Genomic DNA, 20,441 nt, shown 5'->3' with positions numbered 1-20,441 from the left:
CAGAGCCATCTCAGATGCAGCCTCTACCAATCGCGAGATTCCTTCTCCCAGATCTTTATGTCGTCTCAGAAGAATGGTATTTGTTTTTTTTACAGTGTGTATGTGTGTGTGTGTGTGTGTGTGTGTGTGTGTGTGTGTGTGTGTGTGTGTCCCTGTCCTGGATCCACTTCACACTGTGTTAAGCAAAGTGGCTGAGAAAATGCAGAGTTCTTTCAGGCTGAGACCTATTATGTTGCTCTATATCGGATAATCATAAGGGCTGTTTACACAGTAGGATAGAATTCACTGTTTTATTTTTCAACATTTAACACAGTGAAAGATTTAAACATAAATTATTTGATTGGCTCACTCAGTTACTTGCAGGGAAGCTCCTGAATCGCTGCTTGATCCCCATGCTCCACCAACCAATTCCTGAAACTTGGAACTGAAGCATATTTTTTAGAAACACCAATGCAACAGAAATAAATGTGATTACCCTGGGACCAGTATACCTTATTCTGACCCATACTTCCCTCTCTCTAGGATTGCTCTCTACTGGGAAATGTGTCTTGTTCTTTGGCCATTCTCATGTAGAGACACTGTTCCCTCCCCATGCACCTGTTAGGATTCAGAACAAGAAGTCACTTAACTCTTGTTATGTAGAATCGTTAAGAGTACATGATTATTTAGGAAATTGTAACTTTGATATATTTAAATATAAGAAACATCTGCTTGGAATCTAACCCATGTTTGTAGTTCATGGGTCAATCAGAAAATTAGGCTGGGCTTTAAATGATGTTTTAACTGCTCTGCAAGGTGCAGGCTAAAACCTTTCCTCTAGCTGGATGCTTTAAAAAGAAAGGACTCACCCAGTGTGGCTCCCTTCTTTCAAGTGTTGACTCTTCTCCAGAATTTGCCTGCTTCTGTCACTCTCCAGTGCCTTCAGGTAGTTGTTTTGTAGTTTTTCCAGCATTTATAGTTATTTTTTTGGGAAGGGCAGTCTGATTGAAGCTTATTCACACATTTTAGAGGCATTCCTGACGAAACAGGAAGAAAAATTTGCACTGTTAACCCTTTGCCTTGCGAGCAAAAGGTTTGTAATTATTATATACATACACTTTCTTGGCTTTCATTCTTTTCTAGTATGTATATCAGAAAAACAAAGGAGAAATAAAAGAAAGGCAAGAAGATGAATGGAAGACAGAGATAAAATGAGGCTTTTGATTAATGTATAATGACATATCCACAATTACCGTATTGGGCAGAATAGTTTCCTGTTCCTAAACATTTCCCATTCTCTGCCTATTCATCACTTCCTCCCTCCTTTCAAATTCATGACAACCACTTATCCTTTAACTGTCGCCATAGTTTTGCTTTTCCAGAATGTCACATATTTGGAAGTATGAAGTATGTAGCCTTTTCAGACTGACTTCTTTTAATTAGTAATATGCACTTAAGATTTATCAGTGCATTTTAATAGCTGCATAGCTCATTTTCTTTTAGTATTGAATAATATTTCGTTGTATGGATATACCACAGTTTATTCATCCATTCATCTACGGAAGGGCATCTTGGTTGCTTCCAAGTTTTGGCAATTATAAATACAGTGCTGTAAACGTCTCTGTGCAGGTTTTCATGTGGACATAAATTGTTAATTTATTTGGATAAACACTAAGAAGTCCAATTGCTGGATCACATGATAAGAGTATATTTAGTTTTGTAAGAACTGCCAAACCAAATGGTGCAGCGGCTGTACCATTTTGCGTTCCCACCAGCAACGAATGAGAGTCTCAGTTGCTCCACATTCTTGTCAGAATTTAGTGTTATCAGTATTTTCAGTTTTAGCATTCTACTAGATATGTAGTTGTATCTCATTGTTGTTTTAATTCTCAATTCCCTAATGACATATACTATTGAGAATACCCAGGTTTACAGCATGGTATACTACTACTGCTGCCATTACTTGTACACCCCTAATTAAAACTTTCTATGTACTAGGCAATATGCAGAGTACTTTCCATATATTTTATCATAACCCTATGAGTCACATACAACATATTATGCATTTTCAGGAAAAAAAAAACCACCCTGAAGTTTAGAAGAGTTAAGTACACTGCTAGTAAATGTTGAATCTATGACCCTGGGGTCTTTCTGACTCCAACTCTCATATTTTAACCACTACATACTTTTTCCTCAAAGTGTGATCCTGAATCTCCTACTTCAAGTAGGAAGGTGAAAAAAATTCAAAATTCTGAATTGTACAATATCGCATCAGAATCTTCCTGCTGAGAGTGGATCTGGAGTGGGAGAGTCTGAAACACACTCAAGATTAAGAGCCATTATACTACCATTCTAGCATTACTCCAAGTCCAAAGAGCGGTTTTGATATTTTGTTTCTATCTTGTATCATGTATTTCTCTTTGAAGTATATTTACAAAAGCCTTGTTATTTGTATAAAATAAATTATAATAAAAACATTGAGAGTATATCTTAAATGTAGATGAATACATAGTTTTCTATGTTCCCTAATTAAGGATGCTATAAAGTCTTTTCCTCGCACACTTCTACCCTAGAGATAAATTTGACAACGGGGGAAAAAAACAAAAACCTGTCTGTCAAATATCTACTATGTATCATTCTGGTATAGTCTGAATGTTTGTGTCCTCACAAAATTCATATTTTGAAATCACCAAGGTGATGATATGAGGAGATAGGGCCTTTGAGGGGTGATTAGGTCATAGGTGGAGCCCTCATGAGTGGAATTCCTGTTCTTGTAAAAACGCTTTAGACAGGTAGCTTGCTCCTGCCCACATATGAGGACACAGCAGGTGCCACCTATACACTAGAAAGTGGACCCTTGCCAGACTCCAAATGTGCCAGAGGCTTGATCTTAGACTTCACAGTCTGTAGAACTGTGAGAAATCATTTTCTGTTGTTTATAAGCCACTCAGTTTGTGACATTTTTGTTATAACAGTGCATAGGGACTAAGATATACTTTGTGCTAGATAAATTGAACAAAGTTCATACAAAATACTTCTAGCATTATGACAGATTTACCTAACTTTAAAAGTCTAATGTCTTTTTTTTTTTTTTTGAGACTGAGTCTGGCTCTGTTGCCCAGGCTGGAGTGCAGTGGCCGGATCTCAGCTCACTGCAAGCTCCACCTCCCGGGTTTACGCCATTCTCCTGCCTCAGCCTCCGGAGTAGCTGGGACCACAGGCGTCCGCCATCTCGCCCAGCTAGTTTTTTTTGTATTTTTTAGTAGAGACGGGGTTTCACCATGTTAGCCAGGATGGTCTCGATCTCCTGACCTTGTGATCCGCCCGTCTCAGCCTCCCAAAGTGCTGGGATTACAGGCTTGAGCCACCGTGCCCAGCTAAAAGTCTAATGTCTTTACTGGACAGAAAAACTGCATATATTTGCACATATTACTATATGATATATACTATATATATGCATATATATATATATATAGAGAGAGAGAGAGAGTATATTTAACAGTAATTTCAGGCCAAGGAAAAAGTCATTATTGCAGGAACTCTATGAAAACTTATTAATTAAAATAAACAGACAGCTATTTGTTGTGGCTTTTGATCCAAGACAAGGCATTATTAAGGATATTAACAATATCATTGCCTGTGTTCAAACCTCTGCTATGCTTCTAAATCATTGTGGAACTTTGGGCAAGCTTCTGTAACACCTTTTAGATCTTGGTGTACAAGATTCTAAATGGCGATAAGGAAAGACTCTACGCTCTAGAATTATGGAATTAAAATAATTAGACAGTGCCTGATTCACATTAAACATTGAATAAATGTGAACTATTATTGTTTTCGCTATTATTATTCTCAAAAATAGAAATAAAAATGGGAATTGACTAACAGAGTGGTAGAGTGGAAAGCGTGGCAGAATGGTAGTGTGAGATCCAAAAATATAAGGATAAAAATGATATGTGACAAATCCATAGTGTAGAAATTGAATACTCTGAGCATGAAAAACTGAAGAAATCACTTTTCATGGGAGTGGGCAGGGATGCATGGCTTCTTTGAGGAATCTAAATAAACTTGAAAATGTTTTTAGGTAAAAAGAATGTGTATTTGGAGTGGGTGTCCTCAGGGATGTACAAATTTAGAGACTTTAGCACTTTTTGGCAGATAGGGAAACTCCATTTCGACCGTCAGACACAGCCCACTGTGTCAAGACTTGGCAATTTGAGGAGAGATGGTGCCAAGGTAGGTGCTGTATGAGAAAGGAATCTCAGACACATGAGGAGAAGGCATCCTTTCCATACTAATTGAAGCTCCACTCAAACAGCAAGCTAGAACCCCATTTGCAGCTAGAAAATTGCAGACTGAGTACTACAGTCTTTTAAACAAGCCTGTCACTGAGTTTATAAAGGCAAGAGGCATTGTCACCTGAAGCCACAAATCCTGCTAAGAAGAGCATTAATTGTTCTCTATATCACATAGACTGTTTGGTTCTGCAATCAATAAGAAAGAGTGGGCTCATACCAGGACCCATTGCTTTTTTCAGGTAAATTTGGAATTCAACAAATAGACCACAATCTACAATTTTCTCCATAAGGCAGAATGCAGGCTAAGTTGATACAGTATTTACCAGCATGGAAATGAGTTAATGGCCTTGCGATGAGAATCTCGGTGACATAAATCCCCATTCTCTTTACAACTTCTTGAGTTTGTCTTGGTGTTTGCTAACTCTGAGGAGGTCTAAAAGAATAAACAGTGTCTGCGTTCTGCTTTCAATGCCACGAACACATTTTGGAGAGGCAGGAGCAATTTTATAGCTGTACATACACTGGAGAGAGAGCATGACCCTGGAGAGCTAGAGGTTTATCATCACTTTAAAAAATAACGGTTGAGAAGGAACTGCTCTCAGTGTAGTCTCTGTCTTTTATTTTATATATTTTTAATAGCTACCTTTTATCAAGTGTTTACTAAGAGCCACAAACTCTATTAGGCACTGTTTAAACTTTTATTTTAAAATGAAACACAGATACAGCAAACCACACAAAATTATTATAAAGCAAATATCATCTTAACCACTACATGTGTCAAAGAATGAAACCTTGTTAGCTGTCCAGAAGTCTCTACACATTCTCTGTCCTGTCTCTCCCCAAAAATAACCACCATCTTGACTTTTATATTAATTGTTTTACTTTTTTATTGTTTACAATAAACAATAAATGTTTAAGTGAACATCCTGAGGCATTATAATGTAGTCATCAATTTTCAAATTGATATGTCTTTTTTTTTTTTTTTTTTTTTTTTTTTTTTTGAGACGGAGTCTCGCTCTGTCGCCCAGGCTGGAGTGCAGTGGCCGGATCTCAGCTCACTGCAAGCTCCGCCTCCCGGGTTTACGCCATTCTCCGGCCTCAGCCTCCCGAGTAGCTGGGACTACAGGCGCTGCCACCTCGCCCGGCTATTTTTTTTTTTGTATTTCTTAGTAGAGACGGGGTTTCACCGTGTTAGCCAGGATGGTCTCGATCTCCTGACCTCGTGATCCGCCCGTCTCGGCCTCCCAAAGTGCTGGGATTACAGGCTTGAGCCACCGCGCCCGGCCTCAAATTGATATGTCTTTTAGCTCCAATATCATCAACATGTCATCTCCCTTCTTCCCACAAACTCCTTTCCCTTAGAATGAATCTGTTGACAAATACGGGCCGCTTGCGGATTTTGCCCCAGCGTGGATTTGGTGAGTATATTGATGTACTCATGGTACCAATCTACATATTCTTCTCTTCTCTGCATTTCCAGCAAGTGGCAGCAGGACCCTTGATCAAACTCAGCTTTATATTGTTTGCAACATTATAGGTAGCACTGAGTCATCAGGAGGCAAACTGATGGTTAACAGCAGGCTGGTTATTTTCTTGGTGATTATAAAATGGTAATACTCTAATTCTACCCATTATTTTTACACATTAGCTCAAATAATTTCACATGTAAGGTAATTCTTCCTTTCATCTACAATTTGGTTACCCAGTGGTATAACTCCAAAAAAGACAGAACTGAGGTTTTTATGATAGGTTTTGTGATAGTAAGTTGGTTCCCTATCATCCTCAGAAGATCAATTAGGATTTAAATTTATCTGATGGATCCCAATGCACTGTAATTTTTGTCCTTATTGAAGTGCTATTTTTTCCTTCTTCAGCCAGGTAGAGCCTTTTCAAGGTTAACTTTTGATTCCTCTTGAACTAGTAGTCTTTGATACTTCGCATGTTAGTTCATAACAAAATGTTTAAGATTTATCTGGTATGCTTCTTTTCTTATATCTGTATTCAGCCACTTTTCTAAGAAATTCTGTTTTTGTTTTGTTTTGCTTTGTTAACACCACAATCTGGTTGCAAGTGATAGTCATTGCTATTAAGGTTGCCAGTGTTAGCACATAAAAATACAAACCACATAGTTACGTACTTGGGACATACTTATACTGCAAAATTATTTGTTGTGTGTCTGAAACTCAAATTTAATTGAGCACCCTGCATTTTATTTGACAATTAATTTATGCTAGGCCAGTCATTATTTTTAGACCGAGTTAATCTGGGTCCTCTGAGAAGCAGGTGCAACTAGATGTGCAAGAGAGTTATTGGAGAAAATGTCTGTGAGGGAGTAAGAGAATGAATGGAAAAAGCAGGAGTATCCTTTAGACTATGAGGCTTTACTGCTGTGAAGGTCAACAGGAAGAAAGGAGAATAGATAGAAAGAGTCTCAAACTGTAGTTCAGGTCTAAGAAATATTTAGGAGGGTTCTCAAACCAAAGCTGTCCAACAGAGGATTCCCACAAGCCCTAAAGGGACTGCTTCAGTATCTCTGCCACCTGCACTCAGTCATTCACCTAGTGTAAGCTGTGGGAAGCATAGCCTCACTGCTAATGCTGTTGTGCATTAGGAATGAGATAATAATGATATCTCTAAATCAAAATTTCCAATTCAATTTCAGGGCTATTTTCTAAAGGAACTTCTTCTATTTGCCTCTTATCTATAGTGAAAATTATAGTTCTTAAAGTCTTGGAGATTAGAGAGTTAGAACATCTCATAATTACTCATTTACTTTTCTAATATTATATACACAACAGTAACTATACAAATATTACCACCACCCATTATAAATATCGAAAATATGTTTCTTGCATATGCCGTCTCATTCTCTCCATTTGGTTGTACTAAATCTACATTGGTAGATAATATAGCTGTTATGTACTCTTTCCCACTTAACACTCAATTTGTCTTATTCTACAATAACTAAGTATGTAATCCACCATAATTCTTATGCTTATATCTCTCCAGTTCTGGAATGTTCGCAATGGCTCTTAGTGACATGTGACATTGGACAATTGAAACATGTCTAGTCTAAATTGGTATGTTTGTAAGCATGAAGTATTTTTTATGGATATTGGAAATGTACTAACAATGTAAAATCTCAGATAATTTTCATACAGATTATATATCAAAATGATAAAATGTTTAGTGTGTTGGGATAAATAAAATATACCATTGATTTAAATTCTTCTGTTTCTTTTTACTTTTTTTTCAGGCAGCTACTAAAAAATTTAAAATTACATATATGATTTTTATTTTTTTATTTAATTGCAATGTTCCTGTTAATTTCATTTTCTGAAACTCATTTCTAGAAGATTCCTCAAAAAAAATCCCATGAGGACAATATTCCTTGAGTGATTGCATGTTGGTAATAGTCTTTATATGACCATTATAATTGATATTCAGTTTTACTGAATATAAAACCTCTGGTCCATATTTTTTTTCTTGAATATCTTAAATATGTTACTTCATTTTTTCTCTCTAAGATAAAGCGTTACTGTAGGAAAGTTTAATAATAATAATCTTAGTTCCTTTTTAAGTTAAGTATTCTTTTGTCCTAGATGCCCAAGTAATTCTTTTTTTTCCTCTTTCTTAATTTTACTTGGTGTTGATTGTATTATATTAATATTAACAGTTACACTATGTGATTTTTCAGTAAGTTTAAATGGATTTTTAAAATTTCAGGATTACTTTCTTATACATTTTAGTATTGAGGTTTTTTTTTTTTTTTTTTTTTTTTTTTTTTGGAGACAGAATCTTGCACTGTTGCCCAGGCTGGAGTGCAGTGGTGTGATCTCAGCTCACTGCAAGCTCCGCCTCCCAGGTTCAAGCGATTCTCCTGCCTCAGCCTCCCATGTAGCAGGGACTACAGTTGCCCACCACCACACCAGGGTACTTTTATGTATTTTTAGTAGAGACGAGATTTCACTATGTTGGCCAGGCTGGTCTGGAACTCCTGACCTTGTGATCCGCCTGCCTCAGCTTCCCAAACTGCTGGGATTACAGGCGTGAGCCACCGCACGCAGATGGTTTTGAGGTTTTTTGTTTTGTTTTGTTTTTTTCTTGCTTTGTTCTCTCACTGAGGGACTCCCATGACATTCATGAATGTTTTTTGCCATCTATAATATATGTCACATTTTCTTGAAACCTCTTTCTTTATTTCTTAATTTCTTTTTAGTGTTAAATATTTTTTTCTTCTTTTCAACTTGATTTCCTTTAAAGTGTTATTTTTGTACTTATATTCTCTTATTTTCCTGCTAGATTAGTCTTTATTCCTGCTCTGCTGTTTCCTTTATTTCCATTTTTTTCTTGAGTTTGATTTCTTTCTCTAGTTCTGATTTTTTTTTTCATGTGTTGCATGATTTTCTTAATGTCCTTTAGCTCATTTTAAAGTAATATGTTACACTTCTGAAAACATTTTGAGCATGACATTTTTTGGCAGGCTTATTTTGTCAATAGCAGAAATTGGCAAATTTCCTGTAAGGTTCAAGTCAGTAAATATTTTACACTATATAGGCCATATGGCCTGTCACAAATACTTAACATTGCCATCATACCATGAAGATAGTCATAAGCAATATGTAAATGAATAAGAGTGGCTATGTACCAATAAACCTTTATTTCTAACAAACAGAAAGTAGACTGGAGTTGGCCTCTGGGCTACAATTTGCCAGTCTCTGGTCCCTAGGAATGTCATTCTATGTTTTCTTGTTGCAACTTTCTTTTTGGGGCTAAACTTTACATACATGGCATTTGACCTTGATAGTTTTCTATTGCTCATTTTTGTACAAATTTAGTTTTTTTGAACTTTTAGATAGATAAAAATTAAGACAGACTTTTCAACCTAAAGGAGATTCTTCTTCTCTTATTATGTAACAGTAAATATACTGTTGGAAGGATGCCTGGAAGGTTTGTTTCAAGAGATCACAGGATCTAGACTGCACCATCCACTTAAGACCTTGACATAGGCCTGCTAAGCACAATGAAATATCTGAGATTTTATACTGCTTACAAGCTAATGAGTTAACCCACCAGTTTTATGGATGTTGGCAAAAGACATGAGACTCTGGGGTCAGAGGCAAAGAGTTTTATTACTCATAGTACAATGAGTAGGATGAACATGAGCGTATTTGTGTGAGTTCTGCTTCTCCTCAAGTCCCATGGGAGGGGTGGTTGAGCCAGATGGATGCTTACCCACACTGTAGGCTGTAGTATAGAAGTGGAACCCTGAGCTTAAGGAACACAAATCTTTTTTTTTTTTTTTTTTTTTTTTTTTTTTTTTTTTTGAGACGGAGTCTCGCTCTGTCGCCCAGGCTGGAGTGCAGTGGCCGGATCTCAGCTCACTGCAAGCTCCGCCTCCCGGGTTCCCGCCATTCTCCTGCCTCAGCCTCCCGAGTAGCTGGGACTACAGGCGCTCACCACCTCGCCCGGCTAGTTTTTTGTATTTTTTTTTAGTGGAGACGGGGTTTCACCATATTAGCCAGGATGGTCTCGATCTCCCGACCTCGTGATCCGCCCGTCTCGGCCTCCCAAAGTGCTGGGATTACAGGCTTGAGCCACCGCGCCCGGCCAAGAACACAAATCTTTTATAATGGGGAGTAAGCATGCTTGTTATTTTGTTCCAGAGGAAGACATTATCTTTTTTATACTGAAGAGTAATAATGCTTGTCCTTTACTCCAGAGGAAGGTATTAGTCCTTCTTTACAGGTTAATTGCCGCACAAATATTCTTTAAATATATTATGAAACAAAGGACATTTCCTTCTGATGAGAAATGCAGAAATATGAAAGACCAATTTCCTGCTGGGAAATAGGCTCCCCACAGGGCCCCTTTTACTCAGTGTTGGAATGCACGAAATCTCTCCTAGTTCTATTGAGTGCTCTTACATAGGCCCACTGTAGTTTCTAGTGAATACCGATTGACTATTTGGGGGTTCCTTTCTTAAATATTTTGGAATTATCAGATCTGTACTTTGCCCTACTGCTTTCTTCTGCATTCGCCCACATAGATACCAAAGGCACCCACACTGTGTGGCTTTTGGTATTTAGGGATTTGTAAAGGTATCTAGTTATTTAGAATTGTTGTAAATGTTGTACTTTTGGTTCTGGTATCTAATTCTCTATCTAGCCTAAAACCATGCTGTCCTCACAGCAGCCTATCTTCCCAAAATAACCCTTTCAAAAAAAGTATGCCAAGCCTGATTTTACTTTTTTTAAAGTCCTCATTTTGAGAATAAACTTTATTTTTCCATAAAATACTTATTTCCAAGATCTTCCTAAATTGCATAAAAATACTTGCCTCTCCTCCCCTTGCACCACACTAAGTGGTAGTAGGTCGGTATTATTTTAAGTGGAGGGGCCGATGTTTTCTTTCTTTACTTTCTATAACATTCTGTGTCTTATTTTCTTGCTATATTTGTGTACTCCATCTATCAGCAATTCCTCTTACCCTCTTTCCAAATATGTTGCCTAAAACTAGCAAACAGGATAAACAAGCTTATTTAATATGTGTGCAGAGGATGTAAAGCAAAAATAACTATCTATCTTCTGAGATTGAGCATAATCTTAGAAATTTCTGTTGACTTTGTGGTCCTTTTGGCAGTATATAAACAGTCTAGAGGAATTTAAGCTATATTTACAACAACAATTATTTTATTCAATTTCAATATTTCCTCAGTAGTTTGCCCATTATAGCACCTCCTCCTTCAAATTTAGTATAGTGTGTATGTATTAGGTAAGAAATAAAATAAATTGGGAGTGATAATGCGAACATAATTCTCTCCAAATTCTTCTATGAGCTCTCCACACTGGAAACTTGGTACTTTATAACACATAGTGCCTGCTCCTAAGCAGTAGAAAATTTCAAGCTTATCTGGCTTTTACTTGATGTTTTACAACCAAGCAATATCTGATGGGTTCTTACTCACATCCAGCATCAGTAGATCAGAGGAATATCACGATTATATAATTCCTACATATCAAGTAAAGAAAAATAAAATATTCTAGGACAACAGAAAGAGAAAATATATTTTCCCTGGATGATCCTATTCCATAAAATAAAAAATACAAGCTTATAGGAGATGCTAAGAGAGCTTAATGTTGAGAGGGTAATAAAGTTTGTTTTTTTTTTTTTTTTCCAGAGAACATTTCCTCTGAGATTCCCCCTACTTAGGCAAGGAGACTGATGTAGACCCCGACCTACCACACCCCCCGACACACACAATTAACTCTGTCCCCAATAGAATTCCTTTCTTCTAAGCACTGATATTAGTAGAAAAGATAAGATGGCACGTGTGACAATTAGGATGCTGAACAAGTTATTAGGTTGGTGCAAAAGTAATTGTGACTTTGCCATTGCTTTTTTTTTCTTTTTTCTTTTTTTTTTGAGACAGAGTCTCACTCTGCCACCCAGACTGAAGTGCAGTAGCGCCATCTTGGCTCACTGCAACCTCCGCCCCCTGGGTTCAAGCGATTCTCCTGCCTCAGCCTCCCTAGTAGCTGGGTTTATAGGCATGTACCACCACACCAAACATTTTTTCTTTTTATTTTTTTTGGATTTTTAGTGGAGATGGGGTTTCACCATTTGGCTAGGTTGGTCTTGAACTCCTGGCCTCAAATGATCTGCCCGCCTTGGCCTCCCAAAGTGCTGGTGTTATTATATTTAATTGCAAAAAATGCAATTACCTTTGCACTGTGATATTACAAACTAAATGCATTCAATTGTGCAAACAGGTAAGACACTACAAAGAGTGAAAGAAGAAAGTCCCTGTGAACTTGCAATGGGAAGGTTGTGAAAGGTGTTGAGTCCTAATAGATCAGTTATATTCGAGAAGGTGAAAATGTGAGTGGATGCCTTCTCCATGTGGAAGGTCAGGGGACCCCTGAAGAGAAGAGGACTACCCATTTGTCCTGTGAGACTTTTGAAGTCTTATTAATTAAGATTAAACACTCTTATAAGTGTTGCTCAGTAAATCAAGTTGCTAACTAAAGGGTGATTTTCTAGTCATTGATTTGTAAGAACTATCATTTGTGTTATAGATTCTCTCCTCCTCCCCCACTGATGCTTACTGTCTAATTGGTAAGTGTAACAAATGATAAAATATTACAAGGCAAGGTAAGCTTGAAATTAATTAGTAATATCAAGTATAACTTACCGACAGAGGAATGAGGAAGTTACACTTTTGACTGCATTCTAAAATTATACAAATATATAGAAAACCAATGGCAGGAGCAATATTTAGGGATATTTAGTGGGATTTATGGTATTTCATTTCATGATTCTTATGAAGGTGTTAATAAACCAATGAGACTTACTACACCCTAACATCCCTAACAACTTCAGAATGCATTCTCTTGGCTTTTCCCTTCCCTCTCTGTTTCTCCTCCTACTCTCCCTTGTCTCTTCCTCTTCTTTCTCTTTCTTCTTTGATTTGGATAAATATCTGTGACTTTAGTAAATATTTAGATATGCAGGAGAGAAACTGAGTGACTTAAACATTTCCTTATTCTCCCAAAAAGATACAAATGTGTGACAGATTGACAGACAGATGAATATAACAAGGGATCTACACTAGCGAGCAACTCATTGTGTCTAATAGATTAAACAGAATTAAACAATGTTCAGTATTGAAAGATGTGTTTTAATGTGTCTTATTTCAATGTACTTTGCCTCCCCTGGTATCCTGAAACTATTATTTGTAAAATCACATGACTCTGTGTGGTGAATGGAACCCAAGGACTTGGCCTCAAGTTTCCTTTGGCAATAGTGGAAGAAAAATCCCCAGTGGTAGAAAGTCAATTGGTAGAGACAATGCTAGGGACTCTTTAACGTCAGTGGATGCTCTAGGGCTATTGCACCTGAGTCTTCGACTATCTCTTGTTTTCTGGAGGAAAATTCCTCCAGAAAATTATGGGATAATTTGAATCTAGTACTAAATCCTTAAAAACAAATGGAAGTGTTAAAAAAGATGAAAATGTTTCCTTCCAACATTAGTCAAGATCTTACAGTAGAATTTTCTCTTTCAATTTGTAAGAGATTTTCCAGAATGGAAAATGTGCTGTGTGCTCTTCTGGGAATTTTATAAGGAAAGAAGGTGGGTAACCTCTATGAAGTCTACCTCTAATAGAAGGCTCAGTAATCTTGTACTTTTCAAGGAATAAAGGAAGATTATTTTGAATCATTGGAGAATCTTGTCTTGGTTATGGAAACAAGAAATACCAGATTCAAAGAAATTTATTCATCACAGGCAGACATTGTCTCAAAAAGACAAATGTCATGCCAATGTTTCTAAATACTCCTCCATACATAGCAACCCTCTGTCATTTGTAGACAAGATCTGATTCAGAAAACTTTATTTTATTTCTAAAAAGTTGTGAAAATCAGGAAAAAATACCATTAATATCAGCTCAAAGAGATGGAAGGGTTTTTTTTTTTCTTTTTTACTGTGCCAACATAACCAATTCATTAAATGATGACTCTTTTAACAAAAAGAGCAAAATAAATAAACACATGTCCCTTGTTGGGCATCTAGTAGGTAAACATAACAACAGCAGGTAAATGTCTCATGTTCTTAAGCTGTTTTGGTGTTACAATTCAGCTATATGTATATAGAGAAAAGCATACACGGGAAAATAATCTGTATTGTTTTACTGTCTTAATTCCTGTATATATGACACAGAAGGGCTATGGGGTGACAGGAAGATGTGAGGTTTTAAATACAGCACAAAAAGAGATTTGACAACACTGGACCTCAGTAGGCATGAGCAATTTGTCAATATCTTCAGGTCTCCAGAGAGCAAGAATGACTCTCAGGATATTGCAACTCTGTCTGCTTCCACCAGAGATCATAATTGGGCTATGAATTTTTATAACAGGAAAGTCTTCCTGTCAAAGACAGAGACTGACATAAAGTTTAGTTTACTGATACTGAAAGAATCTCAGAACAGAATGAGTAATATACATGGGTGTCACTTAAATATATAGTGCCTTTCCTTCTTTCTTCTTTTTTTCTTTAAAAGTAAATTCCTGTTATAGTTTACTGGTTAGAGGTTCTACAGTGTAGCTTGTTTATGAGGATTGCTCAGCATACTGGTTTTCTGCCCAGGGACATGATATGCATTTTGGGGAATTCAAAAGCCAATTGAGGTGAGTAGAGGTCATTTATAAATCGAAACCAAATGATAGCAGAAGATGTGAACTGAAGCTATTTCTTCATCTGCAAAGAGCTAATTGGGCACATTTCAGGCCAAGTCTCTGAAGACACAGCTCGTGAACTCTGTCTTCTTGATGCTGTGCTCATTATAGACACTCAATAGAGGACTGGCTAATGCTAGGGAAATCCCCATCAAGGTGGCCTTTACATGACACTGCAGATTTACCTCAGGAAGGAGAGCAAAGAGAAGGAAAATGCAGTGAGGGATTCTAACACCTACCTGCTTGTGGAGTACTATTTGCCTTGTCTAATTTATCTGAAATTGAAGAGTTTGTCTGTAAAGGATATCCTACTTCACAAAGTCTCAAGGGACATTTGTCTTTCTGACATATCAGCTGTTAGCTAGGCCTTATTTCTTACTTGGTTGTTTTTAGAGTAAATTTTGGTTCTTTGGTCCTGTGTCTGCTATTTGAGGTGGAAGATTGAATACTGCATAGATGACCTCTGTATGTCTAGAACAACCTAATTTTGCCACAGATACCAAAACACTATAATGATAATCTTGAATTAATTCAATTATTACCTAAATTTCATAACCTGTCCTCAATTATCGACCTTAATATTTCTAGGTAAAGAGAGATGTACTGCATTGACACCCTGTTTTTAAAGGGTAAGACAGCAAGAGAAAGAAAGACATTGTAGATATTCACAATGTTGTATGTGAGGAAGTTTTTGAATGACTTCAGAAACCCAAATGAATATATTGAGAAAGCAGCATTTTGAGTTCTGTCTACATGTGAACCTGAAACTAGGATTTGAGGCAATCCATTTTCAGAAGGAAGTGATGGAGTTTGAATCCTAGGAAATCTTCCTGAATAAAATGGCCATGTGTTTTAAGGTTCAGATATTTATAACCCAAAATAGAAGGAATTTTGCTAGGTGATCTCTCCAGTTCTTTTTCGGTTATGAGAGTCTGATTTCTTTCCATGAAAAGGGTAGAAAAACTTCTTTTACTGTTATATGAATGTTATAAAATATATACCTGTCTATGAATTAGCTGATCAAAGATAATACATGAAAAATATTCAAAATACTCTGTAAATCTTTTTTTTAAAATCTCTCTTTAATAGATTTTTGTATTCAGAAATGATACTTTGTAAATGCATTTTAAAATCCAGATTGCTGAATTCTAAACATTATCAAGACAAAATTGTGACTATATGTGTATGTAAAACTAGAGAGTACTGGAAAATGTGGTGAATGGTAAGGGCCTTTTGTGAGGTAATTGACTTATTTAACTTATCTATTGATTTTTTTTAAATGTCTAAGTACTTAATTGACTCTTCCACTAAAATTTAAACATATACAAATAATTTTTCATTCAGAAGAGAGGCATTTGATATATAACATCAACATATCATCATAAAAATTTAGAGAATGAGAATATCTTAATGGGCACCTGGTCTAAACATTTTAATTTTACCAGGTAAAAAGGTGGAAGCAAGAGATAAGTGACTTCACTGTGTTCTATACCTCCATGCTCTGATGGACCAAGAAAATCAATCAGTTGACATCAAGTCAGGTACAGAACCCTTGTATCTACACTGTATTAGGGTTATATCTACTTTAGTGCTTTTAAAATTTTGTAGACATTTGATTGTGAATGGACATTTTGTATTTTTTCTTTAAAAATAACATCATTAGAAACTATACAAAACAGAACCGCAAATACTCCCTTCTAAGGTGTAAGGTATTCCATCATTTCTTGTTTGGACATTAGGACTTTTCCTTCAGTAAGAAATTAAGTTGAAAATGAAGTAGAACATCTTATACTGTAATTCAAGTGCAGTACATTGAAAAAATAAAAACAGTATTTAAGTTGGGAAAATCCGTTTACATGTGATTAGGTTTTAATCAGTGCCCTTAACCTAGATCTCAAAAGCTAAAAATGTTCTTAGATTGACAAAATAACAACCCATTCCCAAAGACAAATACTTAAATCAAAGAAGCATTTTTAATAAAAAAATTCACACACACATACACACATAGACCCCCATAATACATGAAACATATAATAATGTATGTCTTTATTTGCAATGAAGTGAGTTTTATACTGAACTCAGAACACAGATGCAAGTTCAACAGTTGAACTCAATCAAGTAAGTAATCTTATATAAAAGGATAACTCCCTCTAGCATATACTTATCCTGTGTGACAGATATCTCTGTAATACAGTAAATTCCTTCAACTGAAGCAGACTGTCCAAAATGGAAACACATTGAAAAGATGAATATACTCAAATAATCAACAGAAGAGCAAAATATAAAAATGGGAACATTTTCTGAATAATGCAGATACCCTCCTTCCAAAAAAAAATTACATGTGAGGGAATATCTAGATTGTCACAATTACTGGAAAAGTTGCCCAATAGCTATTATACTGGTGTTTCACTTAAAAAACTGCTTCGTACTTTTGCAACTTGCAAAGTTATTCCTAGCAAAAGTTATTTCTCCTGAAACAGAATAAATAGGTCATTCACAATATGCACTGGAATATACTTTTGAAAAACAAGATCTCTACTCACCTCTAATTCTATCTTTCTGCTGGTGATTGTTGATATATTTATTTTAAAATATGTACTTTATAGGAGCTATTGTTACAATTAAAATTTAGGACAACATTATAATTCATGTTTTAGAAACTCCTAAGGCAGGAGGACAGCTCCTACCATTTTACAAAGGCCTTTCTGTTAAGAAGTGATTAATTAAGGGACTGAGTGGCTCAAAGCAGGGAGCCAGTCCTTAGCCAATAAAGCCCAACTCAGTGCTACCCCACTGCCCCATATTCTCTGTCCTCTCTACTGGAACTGTCTTGTGCTGAATCCATGAACACCTAAATATTCAACTCACTCCTGCCATTTCTCTGCTGAGCAATCTCCTACAACCTGTGCCTGAGACTTGGAGACTGTTTGTGGTCCATGGGCTTTAGGGGCCCCAGGGAAAGCCACGTGCACTAGTGCATCTGGATGAACTGCGGACTTTGTCTATCCATGAGAATTCAACTTCCCAAGAGCTACATTGACTCATTGATTTGTACCCAGGCTCCGGGCTCCCAATTCCCACACAACATAAGTTCCCTGAAGCCAGGGAATTTGGTAGGTTTGACTTGTTTAGTCTCTCTCCCCTGCAACCCTCTCTCTGAGCCTCACAGTGTATTTGGCACATAGTAGGTGCTCGGTAAACCCACTTTGAATGGGCCAGGGTTGTGTTGAAGAAAGGAAAGGCTGGGAGGACTTGAGATTTGAAGATTTTCCTACATGTGTCCAGGAAGAAAGAAAAGGAAAAAATAAAAGTGAGTATCAGATTCTTATCATCATTACAGTTATTATTGTTTTTAACCAACCTTTAGGAATTCCACTGGCATTACCCAGGCAGCTGGTAGGAGAATCTGGGCTGGAGGCTAAAGGATGTCCATTGCCCCAAATCAGAAGGTGCAGAACCCCAGGTCACAATCTGAGACAACCCCTAGGGTCCCAACAGGTGTTGCCCGCCTCCCATAGGGCTCCGGACCCCCAGTCCCCGACTGTCCCTTGCCTTCTGAGGCGCTGGAGCATGCCCAGTGGCAGAGCTGGAGTCACCGAGGGCTTTGCACGGGCGCACTCCGCTTCTCCGGGTTTTAGCAGAAGCCCGCGGGGGGCGGGGGGGTTGCGTGTCGGGGGTAACCGCGGCACCCGGCAGCCTTGGGCGCGCGAGTGGGGAGCTCTTGCGCCGCGCAGGGCTCTCTCCCCCGTTGCGGCTGCTGAGGAGATGCTGGAGCGCGGCACCCGGCTGCTCCACCTGGCGCGCTGAGCACCGCGCGGGGAGCCCCCGGGGGCCGGCGGCGGGGGGCGCGGACTGCGGTAGAATGCGAGCCCGGCTCCTCCAGCGCAGTGAGACGTCTCTCCAGCTGGGTCAGGTGCCGGGGGCCCGCCGCTCGCCGCTCCACTAACTTGCCACTTGGTCGTGTCTGGTCTCAGAGGCTCGCTACGCTTTCGGGTGGTGGGGGGCGGGGAGAGTGGGGAGTTAGAGGGTCTGCGGTAGCCGAAGGAGGGATCCTGCGAGGGGCAGCCTGCCTGGTGCCGCTCTTCTTCCCCTCCCCGTCGCTCCCCTCCCCCCACCCCGTCGCTGCCGCTTTCCCTTTCGCCAATTCCGAGAGCGACGGGCGCCTGTGACATGCGAACGCTGCCAAGTGACGGTCCCCGAGTCTGAAGTGCCCGCGAGGAAGTGAGCGCCAACGCGGGCCGCCGGCGATGACAGCCATGAAACAGGAGCAGCAGCCCACCCCGGGGGCCAGGGCGAGCCAGGCGCAGCCGGCGGACCAGGTGAGAGTTGGCAGCTGCGGCCAGGCACTCCCGGGAGGGGTGGCTCCAGTCGGCGCTCCCCCCGCCTCTCCTCCCAGGCTCGGCTCCCACGCCTCCCTCTTCCCACCCTCCCCCCCGCCCCAGTTCCAGGGTCTCCTGCTTATCCATGGACTCTGCGGGAAGTTAGAGCCTCTGAGTGCGCTCCGGAGCCGGGCGAGAGGATGCGCAAGGTGGAGAGCCGCGGGGAAGGGGGGAGAGAGGTAAAGGCTGAAGGTGCCCCGGGGAGCCCCGGCGGGCGGGCTACCGAGGGAGGGAGAGGTGGCCAGGGCCAAGGAATGGGGCCTCTTGGCTCCCTATTAACACACGTTGAAGAAATCTGCTGCGCTCCTGATGTCCACTTATCGGGTTCAAGCCCCGTCTTCCTGTAGCCGGGACGCTTGCTGGCCAAAGCGACCCGAGTAGGCAAATGACCTTTAGGCGGACCGAGTTTTTCCTTTCCTTTCTTGTTTCTTTTGAGGAGTCGGGTGTGTGTTTGTGAGGTGGGGTGGTCGCGGGGGTCGATGGGGGAAGAGAGTCCCAGACATCTGTAGTCTGCTGAGTGGAACGGAGCTTGGGGAGCAGCAAGGCATTAATTATTAAGGGGAGCTGGGAAGGTGCTGGCTTTAGTGATTTGTTGGGTTTGGTTGTGTTGTGTCTGCAGAGCTGAGGTGCCCTGCGTGGGCTGAGGGTTATTACTGTCTCTTTCCCGTCCTTCTACACCCGCCAACCCCTTTTTGTTTTGGTCTTTAGAAATCTGTAGCATAACCATACCGTCGTGGATCCCCATCTCGTCTCTGTCCCCGATTTGGGGTGATTTGGGAGTTCGGTGTCGCTCTTTTTCCAAAGTTGGAGGGTCGGGAGCGCCGAGATACCCTGGCAAGGAGGAGGAGGAGGAAGGCTGTGCTGAGCCTGGTGGAGGTGCCGTCACGTTTACATCAATTAGAGACTCTGGGCAGAGAGAGCTGCCCTTAGGTCAGGGATTAACTGTGGACCCCGAGGACCCAAGCACTGGGGTAGGAGGATTGGGGATCTTTGCTCGGAGTGCACTGCGAAGGCTGCTGAAGGCGTTCCCGGCAGAAACCCTCCCAGTGTATTGCTAGCATGGGATGAAGGGAGTGCACGCAGCTAGGCTCCAGCAGCAACTAGGCTTTTCGCGTATTCTAAGCACTAAAGAGCCTATTAAGGGGAGCTGTCCAAATCGCCCAGTAGTGGTGGCGAGACAGAGGAGGCGATGCCAGCGAGGCTGTTATTAATATTGCAGACTTGGTCATCTCTCCTGGCTTATGGTCTCTTTTCTCCTCTCTCCTCCCCTTCTCTTTTCCCTCACATATGTTTCATACAGGTGGTGGGGATTACTCAATGACTTAAAGCTCCCTTCTCGTTTATTAGTGGGAGGGGGTTGAATGTTGGCAGTTTTTACAAAGCATTTGTTTTCTTAAACTATCCTCTTTGATCCATACTCTGAGATAAGTATGAAAATATTAAAAGATCATATGTCCCTTCCTTTTATACCTCTTCCTCCTAATCCCCAGCACACATCAGAATGTGAAAACTGGTTAGCAGATATATAAAAATAATTTCAGGACAGGAACATGGA

The 20,441-nt window shown here is 39.5% G+C and overlaps 1 protein-coding gene and 1 long non-coding RNA gene across 4 annotated transcripts in view; one reads left to right on the top strand and one right to left on the bottom strand.

Annotated features, from left to right (window-relative positions):
• Positions 1–278: 278 nt before the first annotated feature.
• LOC144333300 (uncharacterized) lies at positions 279–18,095 on the bottom strand. The gene is made up of 3 exons (XR_013401845.1): positions 17,869–18,095; positions 849–1,016; positions 279–597 (listed from the first exon to the last, which is right to left on the bottom strand). It is a non-coding gene; the product is annotated as an uncharacterized LOC144333300 (long non-coding RNA).
• A 99-nt stretch (positions 18,096–18,194) lies between these two features.
• Positions 18,195–20,441, top strand: part of DPP10 (dipeptidyl peptidase like 10) — a 701,607-nt gene continuing 699,360 nt past the window's right edge. For 2 of the 3 annotated variants that reach the window (XM_077956499.1, XM_015109936.3), the window contains exon 1: positions 18,195–18,826. Coding sequence is in view for 2 of the 3 variants with exons in the window: in XM_015109936.3 (XP_014965422.2) it covers positions 18,755–18,826 (72 nt within the window). In the remaining variant the exon portion in view is untranslated. 3 annotated transcript variants of the gene reach the window in all.

The sequence above is a fragment of the Macaca mulatta genome, chromosome 12, assembly GCF_049350105.2.
Source record: "Macaca mulatta isolate MMU2019108-1 chromosome 12, T2T-MMU8v2.0, whole genome shotgun sequence".
In the NCBI taxonomy this organism is placed as follows: domain Eukaryota; kingdom Metazoa; phylum Chordata; class Mammalia; order Primates; family Cercopithecidae; genus Macaca; species Macaca mulatta.
Note: the sequence above shows the minus strand (reverse complement) of the source record. Positions and strands in the feature narration are given on the sequence as shown.